This window comes from Empidonax traillii, unplaced genomic scaffold, assembly GCF_003031625.1.
Source record: "Empidonax traillii isolate 1590-97213 ecotype Southwest subspecies unplaced genomic scaffold, ASM303162v1 scaffold853:size531304, whole genome shotgun sequence".
Lineage (NCBI taxonomy): Eukaryota > Metazoa > Chordata > Aves > Passeriformes > Tyrannidae > Empidonax > Empidonax traillii.
Genome location: NW_020956046.1, coordinates 270,533 through 295,155, shown reverse-complemented (window position 1 = coordinate 295,155; position 24,623 = coordinate 270,533). Strand labels below are relative to the sequence as shown.

The window sequence follows — 24,623 nt, the reverse complement described above, 5'->3', positions numbered from 1 at the left end:
GAGCACCGGGTACTGTGGAGAGTGTTCCTTTCTGACTGACAGCAGCATCAGAACCCCTCTGGCTCTGATCTCAACCTTCCACTTCCACAGCACAAGCAGTATTTTCCATTTTTTTCTCAGCAAAATGCCAGGAAATGACAGCCCAGTGCTTTTCTCAGCTGAGGTAGAGCTAACCACAGAACAGCTCCAGTCTCTTGCTGGGGATGCAGACGCAGAAACTGGAGCTGTGCTTGGACATGTGCCAAAGGCTGCTTCCAGTCAGCCGAGCAGCAAACAGGAATCTTTCTGTTTGGGTTGGGTAGCAGCTGGATATGATCGTGCTGAAGGCTCTTAAAGGTCCAGCTTTCTATGCAGCACCTTTTTCCCCTGTCAAGTGTTTAATGTTAACAGAAATTTGCATAGATATGAAAGACATTCACTGACATCTCCTTGTTTCCCTGTCCACCTTTGCATTCCCTTATCCACTGCAGCGCATGTCCTTTGAAATTCAGAGGACTTAGACTCAGCAACTAACCCTTATGGAAGACTTACTATTATTCTGACACAATTTCCCAACAACTCTTTATACTGAGAATAACAAGAACTAAGTTTACATGTCCAGACCCTTATTTGGCTGCTGAGTAATTAAGTTAAAATGCAACCCAATGGCAAACTTACTCTTTTTCAGGCATACTGTGTCTGTCAAAAATGATTTTTATATATAATTGAACCAATTTGTGTTGTTATGCACTGACTTTTCCTTTAGCAGTTTTATCAGTATTTTATCATAGAACAGAACTTTGATTATAATCCACTCTAAGTTTTTCCATTTGTAAAGCTTTTTTTTTCAGCTCTATTTCTGTGCATTTCTTTTAAGCATAAAAAGGTCTGGAATTCATTAGTTCGCAGTTTCATGCTCAGAAGAGACCTCTCAATCTATTAGGTTATAGAAACTAACCATCTATGTTGTGTAAATTACAGAATTAACCTCATCTAGTGATTAAGCCTGGTAATTTGGGTCTGTTTAAGGGTATTAATTTTTGGTAGGCTTTGCTTGGCAGGCCTGGCTGATTGATTAAGTTAGGGGTTGGTTTTGAGAAGGCAAAATACGACAATGCAGTTTCAATTAATTATGAGTGTTCAACATTCAGATTAACATGGAACTGATTTTCCCAGTATTTCTTAATAATTTCTTGTTCTTTCTGTAATGATACGGACTAATTCCAATTTTATTCTTATTTTGAAAACTTGAGGAGTTTTTCTGTTTTCCTCTCTTTCTATTTTTCTCTCCTCCTCTTTTCTATGGAACGAAGTTCTTTGGAGGGAAAAAAATTTCAGATTTTTAAATAGAGGTGAAAATTTTAATGAATAAAATACACAGGTTAGTGTTTTTGATTCCTTTTGTCCAATAGCTCTATCTTTTATGACAGGCAGAATATGAAATTTTAATTTAAGTACTTTCATAATGTCAGTTTATTCCTTCAGTTTATTTAATATTTTTTTTTTTAAATTGAAAAAATATTCACAGTCCCACATAATTTCCATCGATTAAAAAAACCAACCAGACCAAAAACTTACAATGTACTGAAGCAATTGATACAAACATGAAAAAATATATTCTTTTCAATATTTTGATTTGGATGTTCAGCTAAGCATAACCTCTACAGACATCACTTCAGTTTACATCAGCTGAAAACATGGGCTGTGATACCAGATGTGACATCATGCAAGTCTTCAACCTGCATGATTCTCTCTCTTGTTGCTGCTTCTTTCTGGTTTCCCCAGTATCATCCAAGATGATGATTTCTGCAGGGAGTAGTTTTCCCTTTTCCTGTTTTCTGCCTCCTTTGGAATGATGTCTCACTGCTTCTGTACCTTCTTCTTCTTCTAGAGATGATACGGGCATCTGCTTCTAGTGGGACATTCCCAGTCAAACTAAGATACTTTCACACACCTTTGAATTCTCTAACTTCATCTTTGTGGCTTGGTGTTACCTGCTCAGAGAATCACCCTGCAGTCCTCACTCATTCACTACACACCTGAATTCCTAGTACATTAAAAAGAATTTCAAAAAGAGGTGAAGGATTACTTTAAAAATATAATGCTCCTGGGTTTATCAGGTGTATTTCTTGGGACATGCTAGGATATCCTTGAAAGATGCTAGACATGCTCAGATTACCAGGAATTAGAAGCACTCATGATCATGTGTGATGTATCCAGCATCTCACTTCAATACTAGACAAACTTTAAGTGGTGCAATGTCCCTTGAAACGCTAGTGATTTATTTTCTCCTTTCCTATTAAGTTAATTCAGTTCCAGATCGGCACGCAGCTGTATAGTTTCATATATACAGTATACATTTGGTGGTAGGAAGCCCAGTGCTTGCTCATGGAACCTCACTGTCCTCTAGTAAATCTGTATGCCCACATTATTATTATTTCCATGCAATACAAGCTGCTTTGCAGCTTATGACATGGCACTCAGCTGTAATTAGCACCAAAATAGGGAGTTAGTATGCAGGACACGGACAATTCTTTGGCTCCAGATGCTATATTCAAACTGCAGTGATCCATTGAAGAAGTAGAGATAACCTAAGGAAAAGGAATGTTAAAATGAATTAACACAAAGAAAAATGGTTTTGTCATATTAAAACTATTGTTAAAATAGAAATTATCTTATTTGTCTTCATTTTTAGTAAGTCTTTTAAATGCAACATTTTAGTATTTAGAATGCTGAGCTAATTTTTTTAAAGATCCGCATTCCATTTGCTAGACCTGGATCAGAGTTTTAAAATAACTGATATTCTTTAATCTTGTGTCAAATTCTCCATCTTCTTACCATACAGCACTTGCTTAAGAAAATACAGTGTTTGCATGTAAATGGTTAAGAGTCTGACTTGGAAACACTCCTTGAAAAGTTTTATAGGAATGGGCTCCATTTGAAGGAACAGACACATTATAATACGTCTGTATTAAGCATATCCTTTCAGGTTCCCTAAGCAAGGAGACAGGTCTTTTTTTTGGCCAGAGCATAATTTAGATTAGCAAATTGATTCAGCCAAGAAAAGAAGTGTTGATGTGAAAAAATCAAAATTACAAATGACAGAGTTTTCCCCAGGACATTAATCTCAAGTTTCAATGGCAGCAGATTGTAATCAAGTTTCATTATCAGATTATGTACCATTTCTTTCATAGACTGCATCCACTTTATCACCAATTCCTGCGAATTCTTCTTCAATCAGCCTGGGGTACCCTGCTTCCATAACCTCTGCCTCTTCGTCATAACTATATTAAACATAAAAGAAAAAAAAATAAGAGGATTTAAGCAGCCTGGGACTTTTATCTGTAAACCCTTTATATGCTTTGAAGTTACGCACACCTGAAGCAGCCAGCAGCCTTTAGATGCTTTCTGTCCAGCGCAGTAATGAAACTCAGAGCAATAAACAGGGCACATCTCCACCAGAAGTGGAATAAACAAAAAACTAATACAGTTACATTTTCAGAACTGATCTATAAAGTATGTATTCCACGGAGATTATTGTGTCTGGATGTACTGGCACTACAAGCCTATCCCGAGGCTGCTGGCACAGAGATACTGTGAAGGGATGGTAATGTCTTAATTATGCATGAGACCTGGCTGTGAGCTGCACTCATAGACAGAAAAAAACAGACACCCTGTGGTGGGACAGATTTCTTGCACGCAAAGTACCGATACCATTTCATGTCACACAAGCAACTCAAGGTAGCAAGATGGGAACTTTGTCTTGCAGACATGACCACATCACAAATTCTCCTGGATCAGAGCACTTTATGGTCCTTTCCTTTCTTTCACTCATTCAGCTTTTAAAGTCTGTGCCCATATGTTTATAAAAGTCTTCCATATACCTTTATAAGATATTGTACACAGCTATAGCCACAGACTGGAAACGTGAGCGAGAGCCAAGTTCCTGATTTGAACCAGCCAGCTGATCTTTTGATATATCTGGACAGGTTATGACTAGGGGCACCGATCTGTCTCCAGCTTACCTCCAGTACTTATTTCCAGTAAAAAAGAGAGTCTTGCCAGTGTCTTTAATATGGACGGCTGCATCTATTCTTTTAATTTCTTTTGGGAATCCTATTTCATATATCTTTTTAGGAAAGTCTTCAACTATATCATAGCCATTCAAAGCCCAGACTTTCTTTCCTGAAAATAAGAACAATGTATGGGTGAGTCTTTTGTAAGGATTCAGCTTTGAGAGCAGAATGAAATGAGGATGCTGTGATCCCTAATGTTATACAAAAATAGATTTTTTAGGTCACATACTTTGAAGGTATTAGGCTATTTATGCTATGAACTTACACAACGTAGTTGTACATCTCCTAATTCCCTGAAAGCTGTATAGATGTGCATGAGGTGAAACCAACAGTTTACTTTTTGATCAAGGAAGGTAGGAGGTTTTGTTCTTACCTTTACACCACTTACTGAGCTTAATGAAATATTTACATTTTTCTGACAACAACAAAATTGAAAACTCACCCTTAAACATGAACACAAGATCTTTGATGGGATTTTCATAAGCTGCATCTATTTTATTTGGAAGCTCTGGCCAAAATGACTTAAGTAACACCAATTCTGCCTCAACCATCTGGGGATGCAGTCGCCAGAAAAACCTAATTCAGAAAAAGCAAACATATTTTATGTTTCTTGTCACACCATAAAATAGAAGTATCTTTTATGTGCTGTAGTAAAAATTAGTTAATGATGAATTAATGTTTTATTCATAACAGAATATCTAATACATAGAGCTCCTTGTAGACCTTTCTCTCCTCATAATTATCTAGTTGCAGATAATTTCTGTCACTCCCACAGTGATCATCTCAAACAATAACAAATTTAGAATACGAGAAACACAGCTGTCCCATGTAAAGTTTCTGAATAAATGTTAGTAGATTTGTCTATGTTGAAGAAAGTCCCATGAAATGCAAAATGAGCACAAAAAGTGCCAGTCTTCAGCCATATTATCTTCAAATTACTGGGCTGTGAAGTCTGCACTTGTATTATAAATCCTGCCTAAAAAGACATATGATGTAGTTTCTTAGAGACATCTATATTGACTTGTGATCTTTTAAATTTATGTTCACTCAAATCTTTACTAAAAAACTGAAATGGTGTTTTTGCTTCCTCAAAATTTTATCCAGTACCCACCATCTGTAACATGGAAATCTCTTTACCTGTCCTTGAAGACCAGCATCTCTCCACGGAGTTCTGTTATTGCATCAAGTGACAATTCTACATCACATTTCTCTGGTGTTTTGGGATGTTTTGGGTTGGGATCTTTGTCTCCAGCACCTAGAACCATAACATATGATCTAAGCTTGCTAGTGGTTTTTTCCTTCTGTTGTTCACGACATTGAATAGGACATGGAACAGTTCCCAAAGAGCGTGATAAACATAAATATAATGTGTAAAAACATTTATACCAGGGAAAGTCTGTTCTCTCTCCTCTCTAACCAAACACATTCACAGACTTTGCAGTTCAACTGTGCTGCAAAGATATTCAATGGATTGTCTTGTTTTATCCCAAGTTTAAAGGTCCTCCAATATTTTTATTCTTTCTATGAAGAAACATAGATGGTTCTGTTTCTCCTTTTAGACTCATTTTACCTTCGCTTTGAGGCAGGTCAAAAACTATAAAAACTCTGCCATCCACCACCTACTACCAGAGGAGACAACACAGTGACCAATGGTCCTCTGGAAGATTACTTCCTTTTTTTCCCTTCTGAGCTATTAAATGTAAACCTTTTCTGTTGCAATGAATTGGTCTTAAGCAGTGATGACTGTTGTTATTGAGCATCTGCTGCTCTATAGTAACTGCGCAGTGCATCTGTAACAGGTTATAATGACACAGGAAATATACATCATACAGACTTACCATAGAGCTCTTGGATCCCTTGCACATCATCATCAGGAAGAACAAAACCACTTTTTCCGGTGTATGTATAAATAGGAAACATCAAAGCTCCAGGGTCTCTAGAGTGTTCAAGTCCCAGTGAATGACCAAATTCATGGGCAGCAACAAGAAACAAGTTATAGCCTATAAAAAAACCCACAGCAAAAGTAAATATATTATCTCCTTGCATCACCAAAGGGGACTTGGAATAATCAACTAATCTTAACACTGTGCTTTAACATATGGGACAATGAACGAGACAACTGAATAAATGGGAAAATTATATGTAATTCATAAAATGATAGAATGGTTTGGGACCTTAAAGATCACCTAGTTCCAAAACCCTGCCATGGGCAGAGACACCTTCCACTAGAGATAATTGCTTGCCTTTTTCAAACTGCCATGAGTTCTGCATTAATAAGGGCCTAATTGATTTAGTATCTCATAGCTGGTGGTCAGACTAAATCTTATTTGACAACATTGCTATCTAGGCAGATTTAGATTTCTTGAAATTTCTTAGCAACACAGGAAAGCTCTGGGGTGAAGTCTTGGTCCTACTCAAATAAGACATTTTTTTGTTGGGAATTCATCTGCAGTAGAAAATCCATACTATTTTCAGCATTGCAGAAATTAGCCTTCGTGGCAGGAGGGTGACCTAATCCAGTGCTGAAAAAAAAAATTGTTGGGTGGGGTTTTGTTTGTTTGTTTTGTTTGTTTGTTTGTTTGTTTTTCTCTTAAAGCTCTGTCTTGCATAGGCCAGGTGATGAATTTTCAAGATAAATGCAAGCTGAAAATTGGCAGCTGAGTTTTGTGTTTTCTACAGGCTTCAGTAAGGCAATTCCCATCAGTCTGTGGTCAGAACTAGCTCACCTTGAGCTCAGCGAAATGTCAAAATGAAAAAATCCCTTGTTTGTGGCATTTTTCTAATCACTTCACTTGGGAGATTTATATCTTAGAATTTATTCTAGGCACATGTAAAAATTCTATTTATGACTGGAGGTTAAACCCAGCTTTCTGTGTGTGAACAGTGAACATAATGATGAAGAAACAGTAAACAGGCAAAACAAACTGTTCACAGAAATCAAACTGGGAAAAAAAAAAACTCCATCACCATTTCAAATAATCTCAGGAACTTCTGTTACCTCTAGAATCATCTGACCAAGTTTCATCATCATCAAAATGAGCATCTCCTCCATAATCTGGACCAGGGGGAAAAGCATGAGCCAGTAATCCAGAGGGCCCATCAAAAGGGTAAAAGTCACCATGTTCTACAAAACAAAATTCAAAACAATTGAATTAATTACACCATCTTATTTGGAGGAATACTACTATAAAGTAAAAACAATTAGTTCTGTGTTACCTTTAGTGCCAAAGGAGATCATGATATCAGCTATACCGCTTCGTATTCTGGTGAAGTTCAGTGGTGTCACATCAGACCAAACTTTAAATGCTTTTTTGAAAGCTCTGTCTACTTCAGCACGTCTCAGATCTGAAGTGTAATTCATAATTCTGTCAAGAAGATTAATATCTCCAGTTAAACTGTATGAATTGAAGAAGTGTGCAGTGCACTTCTATCTGACTGCACACCTCATTAAAAGTTTATGTTTTTTCTTATGTTCTTATCGTATAACAAAGAGCTTGGCAACTGCATACAGTATTAAAAAACAACCAAAACAAACCATTTCTATCTTTGTTAACATAATTCAGAGACATTTAAAATGATCCAACAGCTTTCTTTCATTAATTTAATTCTTTTTATGCATCAGAAAATATAGAAAATAACAGATATATTTGGTATTAAGTCAAATCATATCAGTAACTTCAAAATTGTTTAAATGTCATATAAAATATCTCATGATGCTCACTTCCCGGAGGAGCAAAATATAATCCAAAGAGATTTTTATAAACTAGAATCATCCATATTAAATTAATACTTATCACTAGCTACCAAACTAATAGAGTTCAGTGATTTCATATTTGGAACTGCTAAATAAACTCAGGCTACAGCTAGTCAAAACAACTGACTGACAACCTTGCAAAATTAAAGGAGAAGGAGCTACCATATGAACTTTCAGCACCTTCACTTCCTAAGGTCAGCTTTCGGAGGTCATGGTACGGTGATCTTTCTGACCAAACATAGGCATCTCCACCTAGAATGTGAAATGCTCTCACAGCCGCATTGCAGAGACTGGTTTGCATCTACACTGCTTTGTCTGGGACAAGACCTATGTGAAGCAGACACTAAACCAGGTTCAAAAAGAGCTAAGGAGTGACCTAGAGAAATGTATGATCTTAGTCCCTGCTCTTCTTTCATTTGGGTGGATGTGTCTGGAGTGTCTATATAGAGGCCAGATGAGGAGTTACTAATTACTACTTACACCACACCAGCTTTCCTCCCTAAGAAAGTACAATGGAAAAAATTAATGTTTACTTCCTTGGGCTGCAGTGGGGGCTGAGGGCACCTTTCCAAAAGTGAGGCTGTAAGGGTTTTAAACTGCAGCATTAATTTTGTCGAACTCAACTGCGTCCTTCTCACATCAACCTCATATACTATAACCTATTGGACAAGGCACCTGCAAAGAAAGTTATAACAATAATAACACTCAAAATACTGAGCATTTACCTGTATGTCAAATTCATTTTTGACCATTTGAGTTTTCTAGGGAAAAAGTTATATTCCCCCACATCTGGGACGCCACATCTTGGTTTCTGCATCAGCTCATATGTTTCTTCATCTAGTTTGCCTGTCACCTCCAAGCCAAAAAAAGCTTGCATTTCCCGAAGTTTAGATGCCACTGTGTTACCACTCTTTCTTATTATGCCAGCAGGATTCGGACGGAGGTCATAGTGAGTCCTGAGATAGCGCTAAAGAGGGGAAAAGAAGTAATAAGACTAGTTTCCAAAGAGTTGTAACTATACAACTTACTATTTATTAGACATGTGAGTTAACTATTTTGTACTATACCTCTGCAAACTGAAGGTCTTTCTCTGTGAATTCATGGCTGTCTTCAAGGGGGATAGGGATTGTCAGGCAAAAGGACAAAGCCAACAAGAAAAAGAAAACAGCTGAAAGTCTTGATTGCATCATGCTGGGTTTCTGAAGTCTGAAGCCCTGATGTTTCAGAGAGCAGTTACCTTTACTTTTATAGTCCCAGCCCAGTGAGTCACCACTTAGGGACAAGTTAGAGCTTCCTTGTCACTGAAAGTAAACATGCTTAGACGGCTGGTTTTTCTCTCCTCCCCAACACTGTGGTTTAGGCATCCGTTCTCCAACTGAGGGCTCTGAAACTGTATCCTCATATAAACATGAGATCTCTGAATATTGACATAGGTTGTGGGAAGAAACGGGCAGAAGCAAACCACACGTTTTGATTATTTTGCAGTAACTTACACTGGCAATAACTGGCAACAATGCTGCAATAACTTACTCTTCTTTGCTAGAAAAACTGTGTTTTTTTACTATTTGATAGACAATAAAAATATAAGCTTGATGATTTTTAAAATAAATTCTGCAACTTTTTAGTAGTTACACTCATGCAACAGATATTTTTAACAGTCAAAAGAGATCACACACACTTCAATTGTTAATATGTTGCCTTGGTTGATAAGAAATAACACTACACAATATACAATATGAAGTTATGTTTCTTTGTTTCTGTAAAGAACTATAACTCCAGAATATTAAAACAAATTTTACTTCAGAGATCCTTAAATAGAATTACAGAATAATTTACTGCCTGTGACAGACTAAAATCCAGAAATGTTAAATATCAGGAAATAGTTTTGAATATTAAGAAATCTTAAAATATATTTAAAATTAATTAATACAATTTATGTCCCTCAAAAAACAGGAACTTAATTTACTTTATGAGAGGATCACAGCTACAGATTGATGAGACAGCTACTACTCTGAGGGAGGCAATTTACCAGCTACAGGTAGGCAATGAATCTGTGTGTCTAGAATAACAGAAAAACGTGATTTTGACTTATGAGGTGGATTATAGGATAAATCTGGCACTATGACAGAGATAGTAATTATGATACGTCAAAGATTATTTCTGTCTCCCCTGGGTCACTACAATCTCAGCTTCTGCTAAAACTTGTATGCTGACAAGCATAGGTCCAAGGGGAGATGCTGTTTCTGCTGAACTCGCCTTCTTCTTTCATGAACGCTTTTTTTCCTGTATGGAAAATATGGAAAACCTCAGGCAGCTTTCTGCTAGGCTCTGGTACAGGCTTCCTGGAATACACTACCCTCACATGGATACTGCCTTGTTGACAAAACAGGAAAAGGACACAGATCACTGAAGCTGAGTATGTAAAAGCTTGATTTGTTGCTCAAATAATGATATCTGTTTGTCTTATGATGACAAACAGCAAAAGCAAATAAAGCTGAGAGGAATTTGTTATGTAGGCTACTTCTGCCTCACTGCCTACCTCAACCAGTGCTAAATATGGTTACACCAATGAGGAATAGACAACTTCTGTTAAAGCAGTTTGTATATTCTCCTTTACATTGTCTGTCACCAGACTACTTTAGCAGTGGTGGCATAAAGGTTGTTAATTAGGTAATTCCACCTTCTTAAGAAGCACAGAATCAAACAGGTTGGAAAAGACCTCTGAGATCATCAAGTCCAACTCATGACCCAAGACCACCCTGTGAACTAGACCATGGCACTAAGTGCCATATCCAGTCTCTTCTTAAATACCTCCAGGGATGATGATTCCACCACCTCCCGAGGCAGCCCATTCCAATGTCTGATCATTCTCTCTGTAAAGAACCTTTCTAATGTCTAACCTAAATCTCCCATGGTACAACTTAAGACCATGCCCTCTTGTTCTACTGCTGGTTGCCTGGGAGAAGAGACCTCCATCTGGCTACAACCTCCTCTCAGGTAATTGTAGAGAGTGATGAGGTCACCCCTGAGCCTCCTCTTCTCCAGGCTGAACAGTCCCAGCTCCCTCAGCCTCTCCTCAAAGGACTTGTGCTCCAGTCCCTTCACCAGCCTCATTGACCTTCTTTGGACACTTTCCAGCACCCCAGTGTCCTTCCTAAACTGAGGTGCCCAGAACTGGACACAGTGAAGGTGTGGCCTCACCAGTGCCAAGTACAGGGGCAGAATCACTGCCCTGGTCCTGCTGGCCACACTGTTCCTGATACAGGCCAGTATGTCACTGGCCTTCTTGGCCACCTGGGTACAGGTGTAGTGCTGCAGGGGGTTGTTGTGGCCAAAGTGCAGGACCTAGCACGTATTCTTGTTAAACATTGTACCATTGGATTCAGCTCATTTATCCAGCCTGCCCAGGTTCCTCTGCAGAGCCCTCCTACCCTCCAGCAGATTGATACTCGCCCTCAACTTGGTGTCATCTGTAAGTTTGCTAATGGTGGACTCAATCCTTTCATTCAGATCATCAATAAAGATGTTAAACAAAACTTGGCCCAGCACTGATCCCTGGGGAACACCACTGGTGACCGGCTGCCAGCTGGATGCAGCCCCATTCACCAGCACTCTCTGGGCCCGGCCCTCCAGCCAGTTCCTGACCCAGCACAGAGTGCCCCTGTCCAAGCCAGCTTTTCCAGGAGTATATTATGGGAGACAGTGTCAAAGGTTGTGCTGAAGTCCAGGTAGACCATATCCACAGCCTTCCCCTCATCCACTAGGCAGGTCATGTGGTCATAAAAGGAGATCAAGTTGGTCAGGCAGGACCTGCCCCTCCTAAACCCGTGCTGGCTGGCTCTGATCCCCTGTCCATCCTGTAGGTACTATGTGATTGCACTTAGGATGATCTGTTCCATAACCTTGCCGGGCACTAAGGTCAGGACAACAGGCCTGTAGTTTCCAGAGTATTCCTTCCAGCCTTTCTTGTGGATAGGCATCACATTTGCCAGATTCCAATCATCTGGGACCTCCCCAGTGAGCCAGGAATTTTGGTAAATGATGGAGAGTGGCTTGGAGAGCTCTTCTGCCAGCTCCCTCATCACCCTAGGATGGATCTCATCTGGTCCCACAGACTTGTGAGGATCCAAGTGGTTCAACAGGGGACTTCTTCCTCCTGGATAACAGGGGGACTTCAGCTGTCTACCAGCCCAGGAAGCCAGGTCGTGAGGACAACCTGTCTTCTTGCTGAAAACTGAGGCAAAGCAGGTGTTAAGTACCTCAGCCTTATCCTTGTCTTTGGTAATTATGTTTCCCTCCATGTCCAACAAAGAAGGAAGGTTTTCCTTGTCCCTCATTTTGCTACTGATGTATCTATAAAAACACTTATTTTTGTCCCTAACGAAATTGGCCAGATTAAGTTCAAATTGTGCTTTTGCCTCTCTAATTTTCTTTCTACATGACCTAGCTACATTCCTAAACACTTGGTGATTTGCCTGCCCTTTTTTCCAAAGGTGATAGACTTTCTCTTTTTCCATAATTTCCTGCAAAATCTCCCTGTTCAGCCAGGCCGGTCAGCTTCCCCACCAGCTCACCTTTCAGCACAAAGGGACAGCCTGCTCCTGTGCCTTCAAGCTTGCTTTCTTTAATTGTGTCCATCCTTCCTGGACCCCTTTGTTTTTAAGGGCTGTTTCCCAGGGTAATCTCCAAATAAAGCAATTATAGCAAAAACCAGTAACAGGCAGCTTTTCTGAGAACAACTTATCTTTGTGTAAGAAGAGAAGTGTAAAGTTAATCTTTGTTATTGTAGGACAATGAAATAACAAGGGAAAAGATAGTCCACCCTATTGAACAGATTCTGTGAGTAGAAAAACATACAAAGAGAGACAGAAGCAGGGAGTCTTGTAACTATTTTGTCACAGGGAGTAAAATAAAATCCTAAACAAAATTGATTTCTGAAAGACTGTGTGCAATGAGCCATCTGAGAGTGTATTATGGCTAAGTTGTGTCTTCTGAACTTTCAGTTAAATCCTTTGGGAGTCCTGGACATGTAAATATACAGAATCCAATATGTTTTCTTGTTGCTATTTATATTACACCAGTGGCTAGAAGCCTATATTGGATTTTTGTCTTCTGTAGACAAACTGAAGAAACATTGGTGAAAGACTGTGCAAACAAGCAAATAAAAGGGGCAATGAAAATGAGCTGTATTCCCCCTTTTTTTTTTTTGGAGACAGCATCCCAGATGTAGTGCATAATTTTTTTTAAAGGAGAGACAAAAAGTCTTGACTGAGCTGGAAACTAAGTACAGATATCTGAAGTTGCTATTACTTTTATATACAGTGACTCTTTAAAGCCTCCAAGTGAAGTTTTTAAAACCAAAAGTGATAAATGATAATGTCAAAGCCAGCCAGCATTGGACAGTGTAAGATATAAAATCTATGGCTCAGGTGATGCCACTGTCTGAGTTTAAAAAATGAAGAGAGGTGTAAATGAAGGTAAAAACAGTCAGCAGTGGTTCCTAGACCTTGTGCTGACCCCAGAGTAAACAAGCAAGCACGGAAAGTTATATTTTGAAAGCACTGAAACCCACAAAACTGCTGAATAGTAAGATTTCAACAAGCACGGCAGAATTTCTGCAGTTCTGGCATCTTGTGGGTGTGGGTAGACTTAGTTGGACTGATGGTAATTTTTCACAGGCACAGCAGAGACTGGAATAATCATGCCAGTTTTCCCCCCAAATTAAAATGGAGAAGGAGGGATGGGAGATGTGGCAAGAAGAAATGAAGCAGCATTTAGATATTATTTATTTAAAAACAAGAATTGTGCCAGTCATATGATTTCAACATATATTTTGCTACTGCAAATAATTGAAAGGTGTTGTGTTTTGATTTACAGTCTGTGTTTGGTGCCCAAAATAGCACTATATAGTGAATATGGTGAATGATGTGACCCTGAAACAGCAGACACTTCACTTAAGACAGATAAACAAAAGTCAATGGTCCCATTTGTTAATGTTTCTTACCAAAAGGTAGTTGTATTTCAAGTGGAATATTTGCAGTTCCTGGGGCTATGCCATCATATTTAGATCAGCTTCCTCTGGGAAAAAACAAGTTATTCTGAGGCCGATCGTGCAGATGGCTAAATGGAGTCCCAGAGTAGTTCCAAGCACACACTCTGGCTCTGCCTCTCCAGGTGGGACTCCATCTGTGGGACCTGTTGCAAGAAGGGGGCCAAGAGCTGGGATGACAAGGGATGTTACACCAACCTGAGTCCTTTTTATAATAAACAGCAGCATCTCTCTGCCATTTTCTGGCAAAAAGATGCAGTTGGGGTGCCCAGAGGTATTCAATATGGTCCATCGCCAGAAGAAAGAAACATATAGACATGTTTCCAAGAGGCAATGGCTCTTTTTTGAATGAGACCCTGTTGATTCTATACCTCTTAAGTAATAACAAGTCATAACAGCTACAGTCCTTACTGGATCTTCACATGTCAAACCAGTGTTGTAAGGTATTGTAAGAAAGACAAAACGCAGCAGAGGAAGAGTGCAGGTTAATGATCTGGATTTTGAGGCAGGAGAGAAATACTCTCTTCAGAACCAGTGAGAAATACGAGAGTTGTGTCCATTGTTCACAAGAAAATGATCTGTACTGAATGATATATTACCTGATACTTTCTAGATGAGTCATTCATTAAAAGTACAGCCTAATTGAGCTGTATGTCTGACGCCTGTTATTTTTCCAGGACAATATGTACTGGAATTTCCACCTGGGTGCTTATAAGTTTCTTTTCAGGATCAAAGCCTCCCATATGTGCACACAAGTAGTTCAGAATGATGTCAAATACATTAAAAAATTTGCATTGACATTATGAAAAAGCAACAGCATCACAAGCCCTAAGGACATGTGCTTGTCCTTCACAGAAATACACGGAAGTGAAGTTTACTGTAAATTTTTGATTTGTAAGGAGTTTTATGAATAAAACCATACATTTAAAAACATCTAGGAAAGGAAGTATAATTTTTAAAGCCCTGGTTTTTGCTTGCCAATGACATTCATTTTGTTTATACAGCTGGCTTTTTTAAAAGCAGTTTCTCAACTCCATTGCAGAAGCTCTTGAGAATAAGGGGGACCTAAACTAGAAGTCTGATGCATTTAGTTTAAGCAAGTGCTGAGCTTAAAATGATGGTTTGAATTACTGGTAAGGGATTACTAAAGGTGGATTTAAGAAAATTTCTACTGCTATCTAGCAAAGCGCATGTTTTCAACTATGAAGTTATATGGCACAGAAATAAATGTCTAATCTGTTTCCATTACAAAGAAGTATACTATAAAGGAGGATGTACATTTAATCAAAAAACTCTTTCCCCCACATGGACTAAATTCAGAGTAGGTCACCAAATTGGTAGGGGCTGGAACTCTTGCTCTGTGAGGAGAGGCTGGAGACAAGAAGACTTGTTCAACCTGGAGCATAGACATCTTCAGGGGAACCTAACAGCAGCCCCAGTGCCTGTGGTGAAGTTTTTAAGGATCTGAAGCCAGGAATGTCACTGTGGTGAATGGCGAAAGCATGAGTGTCAGTGGTCGTTAACTGAAACAAGAGGGGTTCAGCCTGGGTATAGAGACAATCTATTTCTCCTTGAGGAGAGTTGGGCACTGGCACAGAGTGCGAGGCTGTGCAGTCTCCATTCCTGGAGGTTTTCAACACCACCTGAGTGAAACACTGAGTAGCCTGGTTTGACTTCAGAGCTGACCTTGCTCTGAGCAAGAGACTGGACCAGAGGCCACCTGAAGTCTCTTCCAGGCTGAATTGTTCTGTGAATTTATACCTTAATATCAGTAACCAGACATCATAGGTGTTTTGAAAATATTTTAGTGAGTATGCTCCTAAAGATTCAGCATCCTCCAGTTTATGTAGTCCACTTTTGTCTAGTCAGATGTGAAGTGGAATTTGTTATATTAAGAGGTTAGAAAATATCTGTGCATAGTTGTGTCAGAATCTTTCCATTTATTAAAAAATCTGGCATCATATGTTGCTTGGTTCCCCTAGCATAAAGAATGGAAATTCCTGTCTGAAAGTGAACGATGACAACTGCTCACTGAAATTTTCACAGAGCTTATGCCTTAAGTTGTGCTATTTCTTTATGTATTTGCAATGCAAAATAATTTGTAAAACTTATTCAAAGCTGACATAGGAAACTCTGGCTATGAAATATACTTCTACTACTGTCAAATGAGACTATTTGAATGGTTAAAAATAAGGTTTGTGTATTTGTGTTTTCCTATAGTTCTGGATGAGGAAAGAGAAACATTGAAACAATACTTTTTAGCCTTGTCTAAAAACTTTAAAAAATGCTATGAAACATCAAGATTTTCTCTGAAGGTTACTTTTCTATAAAAAATTATTTGAAACTATTCAAATAACTCTGAATTAAACAATTTTTAATCACTTCTGTTTAAGAACTATCAGATGTAACAACTCCCAACTTACACCTGAAAAAAATAAGTGTTGTTTCTGTGCACTATTAGTCCATCACTGACTTCCAGAAACTGAAAGTCTTCAGACTGAAGGGAACGTTACAACATGACAGACGTAATTTTGGTTATTAGGGAATTTGACTAGGAGAAAAAATTTTACATCTATGCACCTAACAAACTATGAAACTGAAATTCCCCCATATTCCAGATGAATGCCCTTGTCCTGTACTAAATGGCTGAATCAGTTCCTCTTGCCTTTGTATGTGAAGGGATCAGTCCAGGTTTTAATCCTGTCTGATGGACTACCTAATTAGAGCACAAAATTTGGTTGTACCATTAAGTACAATTACTTTCATTCAGTTTTGCTTAATTGCTTCAGTTTCTCCATGTAACATACAAATGACTAAATGACCCATTTGTCTTAATATTCTGTCTCTTAGCAATATTAATAATAATTATGCAAATCTTAGCTATATCAAGTTTTTGATCTCCTCCAAACTCCTAATTTGGTAGCTGGTCCATTCATTTAATAATTGAAATTGTCTTTCTGGGTACTTTCTTCACTGTCATATCCTTTCTGAGATTTGGAGAACAAAACTGTGCAAAACTCTCACAAGTAGACACAGGCAGGTTTGACATAGTGACAAAATTAGGCTCTCTGTCATTCCAGTTCTCAGCACTTGTCCTAATGGTGCCCAGCACTTTGTGGACTTCTTTTGGCTGCCACTGCATACTGAGCCTTGACTTTCAAGTGGAGATTTATTCTTGTAGAGTTCACTCTTGCTCTTATGCAATAGTCAGTTTACCTTCCAAATCCCAAAGCGAGAAGGAATGTGAACTAAAAACAAAGTTGACATGATTTCAGATTTTTGGTAGCAAAAAAACAACTCTAGAAATGCACACTGACTTCTAACATTATCAAAACATACGGATTGTTTTACCTTATGGTGTATTTTTAGCTGCATTCCTTCACTATCATTTACAGGAAAAGAATAAATAACAGGAAGAAAAGATCAATTTCCCACTCAAAGCTGACATGACCAAAAAACCCCATGTGGCTAAACAAATTGTGAGTTAAATTATAGGATATATGATGTGTTCTACACTAGATAAATGCAGGGGTTTTTCCTATGACTGTGTGAATGACTGATGGTTTTGCTCAGAGTAAGAAAAATTAAAAAACCCACCGATTTGATATGAAGTTTTTTGTGTTCATCTTTCTTGTCAGATGGAAAAAACAACCTATATCTTTAATGAGAGCTAAGACTTAAGCAAAGCTAGCTTAAAACCCATGGGTAGTATTAGTAGGTGCAGCGATAAGATCCAGGGAAGTGATCACCCACTCTTTTTGGCACTTGTGAGACCACATCTGGAGTGCTGTGTTTAGGTTTAGACTTTTTAGTACACAGAAGAGGTTACCAAGATGGTCAGAGGCTGGAGCACAGGATGTAAGAGGAAAGGCCAAGAAATTGGGGTTTGTTCGTGCTGGAGAAGAGAAGGTGAAAGGGAAACCTTACTGCTACCTACAGGTACCTGATAGGAAAATGAAGAGAAGATGGTGACAGACTCTCCTTGGATGTGCACAGAGAAAGGGCAGGAGGCAATGAACGCAAACTGGAACACTGGAAATTCCACTTGGGAAAATTTCTGTTGTCATGAGAGATGTAAAATGTTTGAATGGGCTGAAAACCGGAGATGTTTTCATTCTTTGTCCTTGGAGGTGTTCAAAATTCAAATAGTCAAGTCCATAAGTAAAATTATCTCATTAAATATGAGCCAGGGTTGCCTGTATGACCTCTGAAGGGCCCTTCCAATCTAAATTAACCTATATTTCTGCCGCTCTTTGAATGACAGTTGTTACTGATCCAGTAGATCATTGGAAAATCTTTCAGAAGGAACCCAAGTATCTTTAGATATAAGTTGCTGAGAAATGACACTCAGGGCATTGCTCTTAGTTTGCTGAATTTTATGAGTCTAGCCTGGATCATGTTTCTTCCCTGGGTCAGATTTGTGAATACTATCAGGTCCACTGAAATTGTAATTTTTTTGTGAAAAAAAAGTTGTCTAAAAATTTTTTTTTTTTTTTTTTAGTTATGAGTTTTCTCAGACTCAGTAGTGATTTGGGATTTGATAAGGCTTGGTTACATAAGTCATCTAAAACTATGACTCAAGTCTGAGCCTGAAACTCAGTCACTATTTTTAGATTATTTAAAATGGGGAGACAATTGAGGCAGGGAACTCCTTTGCCTTGCTTACCTAAGGAATGGGGAGTAAGGTGTTTCACAGACACCTGAAAGTAGAGGTCTTTTCAGTGAGTCACTAGTGGATTTTCCACAACAGCTGTTAAACAATAACTAGAAGCATAACAACAAGCAGCTCAATTCTTAAATGAACTGCAAGTTAAAGGCCCAAATTAATCTCTTCTAAATATTAAATCTTTCTCCTTGAAGCAATACAGATTTCAACTCTGCCCACACACAATAGTGTGTTGTTATTTTCTCAAATCCTTTAGCCAAATGACCCATTTGACATGATATTGTTTTTAGTGTCCTCTTTTTAACATGGATGGCTGTAGACAGGCATTGCTCTAAACAACCTCTAAATCTCTTTGCAAAGAGTCAAAAAACCTGTGTTAAACTATCTGGAAGATATAGTTAATTTATTCACACTAGTATTTTCAGGCAGCTTATACTGAACATATATGGTAAAATGCAACCAACTTGCTCATTGTATCAGAATTGGTTCACAGTGCCAGGGCTCTGATAAATCAAAGATTTTTCTGGTTAAATAAAATATGTGTTTTCTAATAGGGTCCAATGCAGACAGTAATAGTAATGTGATATTTATTCAGATATTTAAATACTCAGATATTCAGTTATTTATTCAGAAGTATCTCGTGAAGAATTTGAATATCTCTCCGTGTCACTGGACTTGGCTATGCAGACATTGAAAATGTGTAATGGGGAAAATCCTGCTCAGTTTGCCCCAAATACCTTTAATCTTGGAACATTCTGTTTAGAGTAATCATTTTCTGTTTCTATAACAGAATCTGGTGGTTCAGCCCTGACATTATTTATCACAGAAACTGCAAAATACTTTAATGTGGACATTCTTTACTGATAGCAATGAAGCTACAGAGATGTTGATTTCTCTGAGTTGCTGAAAAGTACCAGGGGCTTTTATTAAAATGTTTGAGTATTGCCTGACTCAGACTGAAACCAAAACAAACCAAGTCATCACAAGGGGTAACCTTATTGTCAGTCATCTGTATAGAGTAAGTGGTTAAATGCCGATGCAACGACCCCTGTCTTGATTAACAAGGTGCAGACTTCCATTGCTAAAATGTTGAACCTATACAGTTCTGGGTTAAATCCCAAACCTGAGATGGTAGGACTGATACACATACTATTACAATGGGCACGGCACAGAGGAGAATGAATAATATACACTGTAATTATTTCCTCCTACACAACCTGAGTTAATGAAATATTTGACAGCAGCATTTTAAAGATAGGTCAGTCATGTATTCTCCTTAACAAAAGCCAGTAACCCAACAGTTACGAATAAAACAGTTATTACAGTCTTTTATACTGTAGCATTGCATTAAACAGTTAGTTGAGGGGACAAGAAACTTTCCTAAAACATTCCTGTGCCTTGCACACCATATTTATAAACATATTAAATTCCCTAATGCAGAATGAAAGTTCCCAAGACTACTTCGTTTTACATAAACTCAGATTCTAGACAGGCCTGGGATCTGCAAACATATAGAGATGCAATAAGAGAGACCAGGTTTGCAAACGAGAAAACATCCTCTGATTTAGGCATTAACAACACAGGGCATTCAGATGAAGCAGTGAAGAAAAGAAGATAACAATGTACAATGTTCATAAAGGGGCACAGACTTCTAAATGAGTTGGTCTAACTAATTCGAGTGATTAATCTGAATGACTGTCACGCGACCAAGGGAAAAAGATTTGATGCAATTACTTCTTTATCCTGTTCCTGTGAAAGATGCTACAAGTTGTCCCAAATACAGTCCCAGTCTCAAGCAGAATTAAGCAGTAGTCTTGATAGTGAATGTATTTATTTTCCTCACAAAAGGAAGACACAGGAGAAAAGCTGATTATGGGTTGAAACATTTCACTCATGTATTCTTGTTTTCCCCTTCGCATTTCTCTTGAAAGACTAGCACTTTTTATATGAAATTATGTATACACTAGTTGAAATTCACTGTGGAGTAGCACGTGAAAAATTGGGCTCTTTGAGAAAGATATGGCTCAAGAAATTTTGCTTAGTTAGGCATTAGAAGGTAAGTTAACAATTAACCATTTACTGGTTAAAAACTCTTTCCTAAATAAACACAAATACAACAATAATAGCAAAACACAGTGCAATTGTGCTCTTTATCGGAAGCCTCTGTCAAGAACAATTGATATTCTTATTTGTGTGAAATTATTAAAACTAAAAGGGAAAAAAGGGATGATGGAAGGCAACTATGGCCCAAAATTTGGAAAGGTGAAATGTCTGCAGTCCTAGGTGTCCTAGGGCTGATTGTCCATATTAAGTCAAGAGATGAAATTAAATAAAAAGTCCAGTAAACACAACACTATTCACATCCTGGTACTGAACTCAAAACAGCTAGAAATAAATAGAATAAGCAAACAATATTTAATGACACAGAAGATCCCGATTTCTAAGGTACCTTGAACTTGCTTTGTTTTGTCCTCCATTGGAATGAGTTTTTGCATTCCAGTGAAGAAATGTTTACTTTCTGTTGCAAGACAAGACATTTAAAAACATTGGATATGAAACCCCCAAATCTTACATACAGCACTGGTCATCACAAACTAATGATAAAGAAAGGAAGCGAGACAGCCACATGCATAGCAGCACAGCAGCTGTTAAACTGCATGGCAATTCCTACACTGTCAAGCCAGAGATGTATTTACTGGAACACGCGTTATGAGTAGCTGTAAGTGCATGAAGTGCTCTCTCTCTAGGTCTGTGGCCTATGAAGAAGCTTGCAAACTTCAGAAATGTGGATTCAAGTTTAGTATATAAGGCCCATAGTTAAAACCCAAGTATATGAGATTAAATGCCTGTTGAAAAGCATTATCTATAAATACAGGAATATGAGTAGTTTAAATTCTGAATCAAGGACGAGCTTTTGTGGTCAAAGGGAGTATAAAACTACTGAGTCAGGGCAGTATGATGTTCTCAGCCTGTGGTACCTGGAACAAAATATAGGTTAATCATTCCATAGCTGTTTTGGCTAATAGAATTAGGCATTTTAGGTAAGGCTGAAGTTCTTGGAGAGGTTGCAAATGTTCCAGGACAGACTCTCATGGCCATTTATCAAATCAGGGGAATGATGTCTCAAACGTACACTTGGTAATACAGAAACTGAAATGTGATGGAGTTGAAAAACTGCATTAAATATTAAATATTAAAAATATTGGCCTTAAAATGCCTTAGAAATAATGATACAAGGAATCATAGAGATTTCAAATATTTTTATTTTCTATTTGATTACCAAATGATTAAAAAAATATAGGTTATATTTCGAGTTTCTGGGCTTAATCAATGATGGTTATGGAAGACATTTAATTGTTCTATGATATTTCTATTGAGCAAAAGATAATACTTGTGCACACTATTACCAATATTTATGTTGTTCTAAATCACTCATGAACAGAAGCCCATAAAGAATTTAAGACACTTGGCCTTAACACTGATGCCCCTATACTTGTGAGTTGCAGGGCAAGGTCTTGTATGGTTCCAGTGGATATCAAGTGAAAAATTCGATGTGGAAAAAGGTGATAGTCTGAAATAGGAGGGAGAGTTTTCAGGGTGATGAAATTATACAGAGAAACAGGCTCAAGAGCTGCACAAGAGAGCCTTTATTGAGTATTAAATAATTTCTCTTTAGATCAGTACTCTGCCTCTTGGACATCAGTAAATATATATTTTGTACATTTATGATCTTATTTTTCTGTCATATCACCACTCACTGTTGCAAGAAACCAAGTGTTTCTTACCAAGCGTTATAAAATATATAAAATTTTTCTTGGCTAACATGGTACATTAGTCTTTTTATCTTTAATCTCCTATTTAAAATTATAGTATTTGAAGTGGGATTGACAACTATATTTGCAGTCTTTATCTTGGAAAAAGATATTAGAAAAAGAACAGATGATTTAAACTCTTTTTTGTAGTCTGTTAAAATAAAAGACAGTAATTCTATCAGTCTTTTTTTTTTTTTTAAATTCTAGAAATTAATTTGTAGTAATTTCTTTGGAGTCCCATTTGGATAATATTTTCTCCATCACATACTGAGAACATATTTTTCTGAAACAAAAGGAAAGAAAGTGAGAGTACAGTGTGAAAAAAGAGATTTTAAGATTTTTAGGGCACATTAACTCCCAATGTCATTCCAGTAGCTGCTGCAGAATGGCACTGTAGGTTTTCTCCTGCCTGCAGGTGATTTGCTGTGTGTAGTTGTGGGGAGTGACAAGAATGAGAAGCAATTTGTGGCTTTCCTATTAGTTCAGTCTTCTTTTTGGGAAGTAAGGAATCAGCTAACTTTATCTTTTTTCCTGGCAGGGCCTAAGAAGGAAGCAAATTTCATTAGGCACTTGGGTATATTCTTCCTTTATTCTAGCTCTTTATTTTTCCTACTGAATTGCTACACTTGTATTGGTAAAACTATTCAGGATGAACAGAAATGATTGAGAAAGCCATCGTCACTGAACATCCCTGCCTTTCTCCAGTGTTGCCCTCAGGAAGTGGAAATTACAGTCATATTACCAAGTCGCTTGTAAATAAAATATTTGCCTTGAAATAATCCAGTCAGTTAAATAAAAATAATTCGTCTTGTGACAGTAGGGAGCTATGTAATCTTAGCAGAGAACAAGGCTAAAATTTATGGCCATTGTAGCAAACTCAGCCCCAGGAGAAGTGGGCTGGAGTGGCTCAGCCCCCTCTGAGCCCAGCAAGGGCTGGCAGAAGATTCCAGAAGGTGCTGCTTTTGTTGGGCATGTCACAGGGAGTCTGCAGCCTGGGCCAAACCACAGCTATGGGAATGGCTTGAACGGCTTCCAGACAGGCTGCGCGGAAATCTTGCCTGTGACCTACTTCTTGCAACACCACAGCACATAAACTTACCTCCCTACCTGAGCTCCAGAGTAACTTCCAGGAATCATTTCTTAATACTCTTCTCTTGATTTCCCCTTTTCTTTCCTCTCTCTTGCTGGCTGGCCTGAGGGTACCAGCCTTTGGTGGCTTACTCCCAGCCCTGTGCCTCCGCAGCAGCCCTGTTCCTTCCTAGCTGGGCCAAACTTCATCTCAAACACCGTTTAAGTAAAAAAGTCAGTTTTCTCACAATTAAGGGTGAGAGGATTATATTCCTATAAATCATCCAAATGAACTAAGATATTTTCATTCATAGACTTCTCCCAAGGGCACATTACCCCCAAGAGCAAAAGCCTTTTCGAATTCCCTGACTTCCTGAAGTAGCATCTGGAAGGCTTTCTTTATGGCAGGCCTTCTTGCCATACCCAGAGCAGTGAGAGACCGCCCTGTTCCTGGAGAGCCTGAGATGGAGAGAGAGAAACTTTAAGACAGGAGGAAAATGCCAGCAGATGCAGCAAAACCCGGTGTTCTGACAGGCACCTTCATCACAGCCCCAGGGCAGGGCGCTGTCATGGTGAGGCTCAGCAGGAGGAACAGAAAAGAAGCTCATCCTCAAAATGAATGAACCACGGAAAACAAGGAAAATAAATTTCCCATGGAGTCTTTGTATGTTCTCTTTTATCTCTAGGGTGCTGTTTTTCTTAATTATTATATCTTGTTGAACATGGGCTGCTTCCTCCAATTTCCTCTGAGGGTATCTCCAATCTCCTCTGAGAGTATCATATTTTTGCTGAGACCTCTACTCCTGTTTGTGGCTTCTAAGCATGATTTGTTTCTCAGTAACAGTATCTGGACATCCCACTGGACTTTTAATTATGAATTTTACCAGAAAATTAACTTAAATACATCAGTCATAAAAATTCCCTGGAAGGGCCTTCATAGCGTTAAAATCAGTTACAGTTAAGCCCTGTGTGATGTGGATTAACCCTTAGCAAAGGCTTCAACATAATCATGTGGTGGTGAAGTGCAGATATTGGACTGTGAGTTATAGGACTATTGAAGCAGCGATGCCGTGTGGGTACATCTGTGCTGTGTGCTGCTCAGGGCAGAGCAGGAGACACCATTCTAGGCTGTATTAAAGAAGCAGTATGGCTCTCCTGCATTTTCTGTGCTCTTTGGGAACAGTACAATACATAAAGCTTCACAGGAGATACAGAACAG

General features: G+C 38.4%; 1 protein-coding gene across 3 annotated transcripts; it reads right to left on the bottom strand.

Annotated features, from left to right (window-relative positions):
• Nucleotides 1-1,890: 1,890 nt before the first annotated feature.
• Nucleotides 1,891-9,599, bottom strand: LOC114067047 (collagenase 3-like). Of its 3 annotated transcripts, none has more exons than XM_027902228.1 (11): nucleotides 9,047-9,599; nucleotides 8,877-8,917; nucleotides 8,535-8,776; nucleotides 7,272-7,420; nucleotides 7,054-7,179; nucleotides 5,894-6,055; nucleotides 5,193-5,310; nucleotides 4,498-4,631; nucleotides 4,005-4,164; nucleotides 3,160-3,263; nucleotides 1,891-2,570 (listed from the first exon to the last, which is right to left on the bottom strand). In XM_027902228.1, exons 3-11 carry the CDS (start codon nucleotides 8,684-8,686, stop codon nucleotides 2,470-2,472), a joined length of 1,206 nt encoding a protein of 401 aa, XP_027758029.1. In that variant the 5' UTR covers nucleotides 8,687-8,776; nucleotides 8,877-8,917; nucleotides 9,047-9,599; the 3' UTR covers nucleotides 1,891-2,469. The 3 variants fall into 3 exon arrangements, with proteins under 3 accessions (XP_027758029.1, XP_027758030.1, XP_027758028.1); XM_027902229.1 differs by having other exon boundaries at nucleotides 8,877-8,977; nucleotides 9,047-9,079; XM_027902227.1 differs by having other exon boundaries at nucleotides 8,877-9,599.
• Between the last annotated feature and the right edge of the window lie 15,024 nt (nucleotides 9,600-24,623).